This window comes from Solanum lycopersicum, chromosome 5, assembly GCF_036512215.1.
Source record: "Solanum lycopersicum chromosome 5, SLM_r2.1".
NCBI classification, from domain to species: domain Eukaryota; kingdom Viridiplantae; phylum Streptophyta; class Magnoliopsida; order Solanales; family Solanaceae; genus Solanum; species Solanum lycopersicum.
Genome location: NC_090804.1, coordinates 10,944,356 through 10,953,049, shown reverse-complemented (window position 1 = coordinate 10,953,049; position 8,694 = coordinate 10,944,356). Strand labels below are relative to the sequence as shown.

At 35.0% G+C, this 8,694-nt stretch overlaps 1 protein-coding gene across 1 annotated transcript; it reads right to left on the bottom strand.

The window, feature by feature from the left end:
• Window positions 1–2,804: 2,804 nt before the first annotated feature.
• LOC104647469 (uncharacterized) lies at window positions 2,805–3,532 on the bottom strand. The gene is made up of 3 exons (XM_010322889.2): window positions 3,333–3,532; window positions 3,191–3,278; window positions 2,805–3,095 (listed from the first exon to the last, which is right to left on the bottom strand). The coding sequence occupies exons 1-3, from the start codon at window positions 3,530–3,532 to the stop codon at window positions 2,805–2,807; spliced, it is 579 nt and encodes a 192-aa protein (XP_010321191.2).
• Window positions 3,533–8,694: the final 5,162 nt, after the last annotated feature.

Genomic DNA, 8,694 nt, shown 5'->3' with positions numbered 1-8,694 from the left:
GGAACATTAATGGGAAAAGAAAAGGAGTGGGCTGGAATTAAAAATGAAAAAATTAGTAAACTAGTCAAAATAAATAACATATTTAGTAAAAATATCCATACTTTATAAATATTAGCAATAATGTCATTGTTTTTAAAAATTTACGTGTCCCAATTTTCTTCCTATTTTATCTCTCTTTTTCAATTAATTCTATATATCCTTTTTTTAAAAAAAAATATATTCTCTCTCATATTTATCTTTTCAAATTGTTAATTCTCTCTCCCATTTAATTTTTTTTCTCTCTTATGATTATCTTTTCTGATTTTCCTCCAACATTCAAGTTGCAAATTTTTTTTGCCATATATTTTCGTTGTTTTTTTAATCCAAAATTGAATCAACAAGAATCCCTTTGATTAAGGTATCTCTAATCTTTATCCTATTTTCAGATTTCTTTTCTAATTTTATTTTTGTTTAAATCTTAAAAAAATGTTGTTTGTATTTTTCAATTTCCGTTATGATTTACTCTCCAATGACTGAATCCAAGAGACTTACTAGAGGTATTCATCTTAATCAACCAATTTCTGGTGATTTTTCATCCTTTAATTTATTTATTACTTAACAAATAGTGTATAATGTATGATCCGCTGCTAAAATGAGGGAAGAAAGAGGGTAAGAACATTTACAAGACTCATTGGTGTGCAAAACCTTCCTCAAATTCAGAACGCAAATGTAAAATCTTTGTCTACTCGTGAGGATCTTGAAAAAGACGACGAAGATCGCGAACAATTTTCTATTAGTTTGTTTTGTATTTATAGTTCTTTTTTAGAATTTGGTATGCTTTCTTAATTTGTATTCAAATCACTATGTATACTATCAATACTTGTATTTATTAAAAATTTCATGTTGTATGGTTTATGAATCTTGTATTTGTCACTAATTTGTATTCATCCAAATGTATGTCAACTAGTTATGTATTTTCTTTATAAGAAGAACAACTTTCTATTAAGTTATTTGTATTCGAATACAAATACAAATAATAGACATATTAGAATGAATACGACTTAGAAAAGGAAACAAGATTTTGAAAAGAAAAATAAATACACAGTGAAAAATATATACGAATACAAATGTATTTCTTAAATAGCTACATTTTATTTGATATACATATTGGAATGAATACAAACTAATAAAGGTATGTCAACTGAATTTGATATTTTTTTCTAATTTGTATTTATTCTAAATGTATTTCAACTAGTTATGTATTTTATTTAAGAATGAGTACACCAAATATTCAATTATTTCTTTTCAATTTTATATTTCATTCACTTTTTCATCATACTAATTTTTTGTATTTTATATATTATTATACAAAATTCTAAATAAAAACTAGAATAAATAGAAATACAAATAAAATACATATTGAAATGAATACATATAGGATTTTTTGAAGAAAAAAATAACTATATAGGGAAAAAATATATAAAAATACAAATATATTTCTTAAATGACTATATAGATAAATTCGGCATACCTATTGAAATGAATACAAACTAATAAAAAACTATAATAAATATAAGAATATATTGTGGAATGAATATAATTTTAAAAAGGTAAAAATTCTAGAGAAAAAAAAACAAAATTTAAATTTTATTTGAAAATATAACTGATGAGAAAATTAAGGATGCTTGCCTTTTTTTGAAATATTCCCCCCCTTAATTTTCTCCTTTTTGTTATTAAATAATTATATTCTTTAAATAAAAATAAATAATAAAAACATACATAACAAACTAAAATGACATTTTTACTAAATATTGAAGTTGTTGCTAATGAGTCCACTTAAATGCTAAAATATTGACTTTTTGAAAAATTTTCATTAAATTAATTCGGATTTTGGTTAGAGAGGAAAAGGAGGGAAACAAAGGTTGGGCCTGGGAATTAAAGTGGGCTGCTGAAAATTTGAATAACGTGGGCCGAGTTTTAAGGTAAGTGGGCTCGCTTTTGAAGAAAAGGCCCAAAATTGAATTAAGTTGGAAATTTAAGACGGGTTAGATTTAATAAATAGCCAAATTGAGTTAAGATAATGAATTCGGCCAAACTTTAAATAAACGAATTAGTATTAATTAATCAGCGAGCTTCATTATTTTAGTAATATAATTATTTTAATTGTAAAATATAACTATAATTTAAACTAAATTAGTTTAATAGAATACTTTACTAAAAAAAGTTAAAACATTTTGAGAAATAATCGTAAAATATACCAATATATACATAATCATGTAAAGTATATATGTTATCTAAAATTATAAGAAAGTGGCAAAAGTATCCAAAATAACGCAAAATTCATATATTATTATTATTTTTTCGCTAAATTTATAAAACTAATTATTTTAAATTGTTTGAAAATTTACGAAGCTCGAGAATTAATTTATACCGAGGAGGGTCGAAATTGGGTGTCAACATGTAGAATGTTTCCATGTTGATCACTAGTTAATTGAGGAGCCCTTGGCAGATCCTTAGGAAATGAATGATCTAAGTCATTATCTCTTATACCTGATTGCATGTGTTGTGAAGTATCAACCTGAACATGATTAGCATTATTTTCTATTCCTTTCTTCTTAAACTTCTAGTCGGGGTGGGTGGGGGGGGGGGGGGTAACTATGAAGTCGAAAATAGTTATTCTCCACATGACCTTGCAGATGACAAAAATCACAAATCTTATCCCAATTCTTCTTGCCTCTATTAAAATGTTGTGTAGATGACAGTGACTGTGAGGTTGAACCCTTAGAGTATTGTTGTGACTGTGATTGGGTGGTCCCTCTTGCATATTAATTAGGCATCCTTTTGCCTGCCATGAAAGCAGCCAAATTTGTATCCTCACCACTCATCGAGGATGATAGAGATCTTTGACTTTCCCTTTCAATAAGCATTGCATATGCTTTATTGATCGTAGGAGTAGGTTCAACAATGAGAACTTGACTGCGTGACTGATCATAATTCTCATTCAATCCCATCAAAAATTGCACCAATTTATGTTTCTCTAGATGCATTGTAAAATCCTTAGAAGTAGGACAATTACAGGAAGGTGGTATAATACTTGCAAATTCATCCAACAAATTCTTCAATTTGGAGAAACAAGTAGAAATGCAGTCAGTACCTTGAATAGTAGTAGCGATAGCATTATATAACTGGTAAATCCTTGAAGCATATTCACCTTATCAAAACGCTCCCTGAGATCTTTCCAAACTGCTTTCGCACTTGTTGCATAAATGACACATTTGTGCAATTTCGGAGTAACAGAACTAATGATCCACCCTTGAACAATGGCATTATATCGATCTCATTGATGCCCTAACTCTGTTCCGAAATCCTCCCTATTCAAGCTGCCATCGACAATCCCCAACTTGTTCTTTCCAAGCAATTGAATACGCATGGCCCTACTCCAAATTGAGTAACTATCAGATCCAATTAGTTGTATAGGAATGATAGATGCACCAGTATTGTTTGAAGGATGCAAAAACAGAGCATGATTGTGATCAAACTTAGGAGCCGCCATTGATAAGGCTCAATAAGCTTGAGAATGCACCAAAAAATTCAATAGACCTCACAAATGTAGGTGTGTAGCTCAGAGACCATGTTGATTAAGAACAATTCTAACATACCATTGATGAATTAATCAGAGATGCATTTTAGAGAAGAAGAAGAAGAATAAGAGAAGAGTATTATTTCTGATGATTATCTTTTATAATAGAACAATGCATTAATAATATGCACATTAACCAGCTAACAGTCAAGATAACAACTTTCAACTAACTTTTCTATTTACTTAACTACCCTTATCTCCTATCACATTACTTTTGTCCCTTTTTAACCCCTAATCCGTAATCTTGGACTCTTAAGTTCTTTGGTAGCCTAATACACTCATATTTCATCACTACTTATGATATAATTCCTCTTCTTCCTTTCCTCAAGATTCAAAAAAGTCTTCGATAAATACTATTTATAGGTGAAAGAATTATTCTTGAAATAAACTAAAAAGGTGAGCTAATACGTTATAATGAGTAGTGAATGAGATTGCCCCTTCCTTAGCTAGCAGTCTCGGGTTTGAGTGGTGGGTATAAAAAAATCATAGATAGGAAGTGGTTCTCTCTGATTAGAGTTCTATATGATGTGAATTCTAATATAATTGAACTTTAATATGGATATCAAACATTAGATGAGAAATCAAAAAAATATATAAAGAACATACGAGGAATAAGAAACACTTTATAGATCATGAAACAAGATGAAAAGGAGATCTTATGGAAGTTGTGGTTATTTCTCCAGCTATAATAGCTACGATAATACAATCTCCCAAACCTAGCTCTCAATTTCTATAACTCTGTTGCTCTTAGGAAAATTTCCAGAAGTTTAGCTCAACCATTATATGTTGATGAGTACACACAAGTGACCAGGATGTAAGTGCCAATGTTACAGAAAATGTTAGAGGAAGAATTTGGGTGGTTTGAATCCTAATATAGTCAAATTCACAAGTGTGGAAATATCAACACAACAAATACTGGCCAGGTAGGTATCACTACAACAAAAATGACCATTAGCGGTATTTAATTCTTAATTGCCGCTAGATATGTATTTTTAGCAGAAATTTTCACTCTTTGTATATGTCCCTAAAGCCTTTAGCGACATTGGTTCTAATGACACTTAACTAATGCCGGTAAAGATTTTAGCACTCTTTATTAGTGTCAATATTTAATGCCGCTAAAATTTATTTTTGTTGTAGTGTATGCAACAAAGTGGTACACAAATTAAGTTTATAATAGTGCATGGTGTACACTCAATACCTACCAGGACTTTGTTATGGACAACATTACAACTATTGAGCATACATATTACTGAGTCGTGACTAATCATGGATATTTTAACTCCATCTTGATACCAAATGATACACCTAGATCACTCTCCTATAAGTATAATAAAGTAGAGGAGCAAAGAAATTCAAGGAAGAAATTATTTAAACTTTATAGTTGTCTAGCTCAACATTCAGAATTTTGGAATAAGATACAACAAGGCTGACAAATCCAAGGTGGATGAATGAGAGGCGTGTGACAAAATATGAAAGTTGTGGGGAGAGAATTACAACAATAAGACTAGGGGTGTCAAATGGGCGGGTTGAGCTGAGATCAAAAATATTAAAATGGGTTGAGATAGAAGTCGAGTTTGGTATTGACCCGCCCAAGTTTATTTTGGGCTCAAATGGGCTTAAAAATGAGTTGGGTCTTGATCCGCCCAATTTGACCCGATTAATCTCACTAATTTAACATATTTGTATTTAACTTATATAATCACAACTTGAATTTTAGCTTGAAATTATTTTTTTAAAAAAGAGTAAAAAAATGGATAGATAAACCCTAAAAGATGCTAAATAGATAATGATTTATACAAAATATAGAAATATATCTTAATAAAAATTTTAAAACGGGTTGAAATTGGAGATTGAATTGAGCTCAATTGAGGATTCTCTTCAAATGGGTTATGCTTGAATGGATTGAGATTGAATTCAATTCAAATTATTTTGAGCCCAACCCTTAAAATTCTGGGCAGGTTATCTATGTTTATGTTCACATTTGACACCCCTAAATAAAACCAAAAGGATTATGTATTGGTGATTAACTAGTACAGCAGCTCACAAGAGACCTTGTGTCTAATTAGCAGAGTCAAAAGAGAAATATCCATATGCCTTAGTATATATTTGATGAAGAGAGGGAGGTAAGGACACAACTAACCAAATGGAGCTTGATTTAAGAGTCAATATATATAAGTATAAATATCAAATACAATGGCTCAAACTAGGTGACTTAAATACAACATATTTTTTTAACAGTATGTAAGGTAGTAAGCCCAGAATAGAATCACTATTGTCACGAACTTAGAGTATTTGCTAAGACTCTGTGCGACACTTGACAACTTACTCACGAGTCTTGCACGATCTTGTAAGCTCAACTAAGCCCTTTTATACTAAGATCGCTAAGAGAATAAAATGAAGACTTAGAGAATTTTAGAAGAAGGCTTACATTGCTTGGAAGATTGCTTACAACTTTGCTTTGTTGATTTACAAATGAGAGTCCCCCCTATTTATACGACTACCTAGGAGATAAATTGTAAATAAAAATTACTTTACAAGTCCTTCTAATAATTACACTTCGGTCCCTATTCTAGAAAAGTCTACACTTTCTAGAATATGCTAAACTTTTCCAAGAAATATCTAAATTATTGTAGAGAATTCTAAGGAATTCTCTAGCCTTCTTGATAGAGGCGAAAGGGTCTAGAGTTGTGTGAAGGCATTGATCGAGTTAATGGACTATTGTTTGCGCGTGCGAGAAGACAAGACTCAGTTACCAATGAAGTGACGATGCGATGCGGTCGTCACATCAATAGATGGGGGAGAGTGTCACGTCTCACCAAATCATAGTTAAATTTTGCATGTGGATAGAGGCGAAAGGGTCTAGAGTTGTGGAAAGGAATTCGCAAACCTCTCCACAACTCTAGACCCTTTCGCCTCTATCCAGATGCAAAATTTAACTATGATTTGGCGAGACGTGACACTCTCCCCCATCTATTGATGCGACGACCGCATCGCATCGTCACTTCATCGGCAACTGAGTCTTGTCTTCTCGTACGCGCAACCAATAGTACATTAAATCGATCAATGCCCTCACACAACTCTTTCAATTACTACTTTATCTCTTCTTACTCGGCTTCACAATCTACCTCTTTCCTAGTAGGCAAGCGCCTCGGTGGCTTTTTTGGCATCACGACATTGTTCCTTCTTGGAAGATTCTTCATTCTTGATGGTAAGGACTTCTTAGCACCATTGTCTTCTTTCAAACTTGTAATGATGGCTAAAAATGTTGACTTCTCCTTCTTAGGATTTTTCTTGAGCTGCATGTCCGTTAGTCAAACCTGCCCTTCTGCCTTCGGTGCCTTAACCATGGTAACCACTCATGTTTTTCCTTTCTCCATGACAAAAAGTCGTTGGAGGTAAGGATCGAGCACCATGTGGCACTCCTAGAAGAACTCCTGCCCATGAATTATATCAAAGAGATCTAAAGGAGCGACAGTGAAGTTGGTTTTACCTTGCCACTCGCCTATCATGATGCTTACTCCATGCGCGACTCCACTCACGGGAGTCGGTGGTGCATTGACCGTTGGGCATAACTTGGACTGTAATGCATCCCCAACCTTGTCGCTGCCGTCTTGGTCATGATATTGACCTCTGCACCTATGTCGACCATAGCATGAGCGAGTCTTCCATTGATCGTGATGTCGACATACTGCGTGTTGCATACTCTCGGCTTCCCTGGTTGCTTGGTGATAGCTCCGCAAAGTCTTATTAATCCCAACTGCGTCGTCTCCACGCCTTGTTCTTGCTCATGTGCTTCCTTCTCTTTCCGTTCTCACATGGTAGCACTAAGGCTCTTTAGTTCAGGACATCTTGTGTAGCCATGCGATCCATCACATATGCCTTGTTATACGTATCATGCTTCTTAGGATGTGGCCGCTGCTCCTCGTCTTTGCCACGATCTCCCCTACCATGGTCATGACTACCTCTCATCTCATCTCATCTCCTTTAGCTCTGTCGGGCTTTTTGTGCCTGAAGTCTGTCAAAGCTTCGGTTTGCGTGATGGCTTCATCAATAGTCCTGATCTGTCGGCGTTCCAACTCCGTCCTGGCCCAACTTTGCATCCAATTCATGAAGTAGAACAACATATCTTTATCTGTGGGGTTGGGGATCTGAAGTGTGAGGGTAGTGAACTCCTGCACATATGTGCGTATGCTGCCCGTTTGCTTCAGTTCCCTAAACTTGCTCTTCGCCTCAATGATGATGTTGCTATGGAAAAAGGCTTTCTTGAACTCATCACAAAATTTCTCCCATGTGTTGATGGTACAACGCCCCTTCCCTATTTCTGACTCTTTACGCTCCACCATAGCATGGTCCTCTACGAAAGATACAACACGGCAGTGTTGATCTTGTTTTCGTCGCTTCTCACCCGACTACACTTGAAGTAATTCTCCAAGTACCATAGAAAGTTTTCCACCTCTTGCAAATCACGGACGCCTTTGAACATATATGGCTTAGAAGCCTCGACCTTGGCCTCCCTATCACGGTCAGGTGATGCAGATCCTCCAACCTCCACGCCTTCCTTGAGTGCTTTCACTTCGGCCTTCAGTGTCTCGATCGTGCTAAGCGCTTCCGTGAGCTGACGCTCCAAGGAAGTAATGGTATCCTTCGTTTTTATCACATCCAAAGGCCGACACTCCAAGGAAGTGATGGCCTCCTTCATCTCGAACTCAGCCCGCTGGCGACCTTCCAACTCCTTACGAATGTTCTCGGTCTCCTCAAAGGTGAAGTCCTCAAGGATCTTGAACTTGTTGTCTGCCACGTTCATGCGCCGACCTAATATCTCGACGACTTGTCTTGACACTTCCACCCTTGCGACCCATTCTTCTCCAGTGGTGATGTCTATGGTATCTTCGCCCATGTCTTCATCAGTTGCCTCGGCAGTCGAGGGTGGATGAGATGTTAGCGCCTCGCTAGGTGTGAGTTCGGGTAGCACCTCCTCGTTACCCTTTTGATGTTTCTTCCCCTTTCGATTCTTCTTTCCACCATCCAATACGGACGCTGGTGGTGCTAGCGCCATTTATGTCTCCTTCGGTATC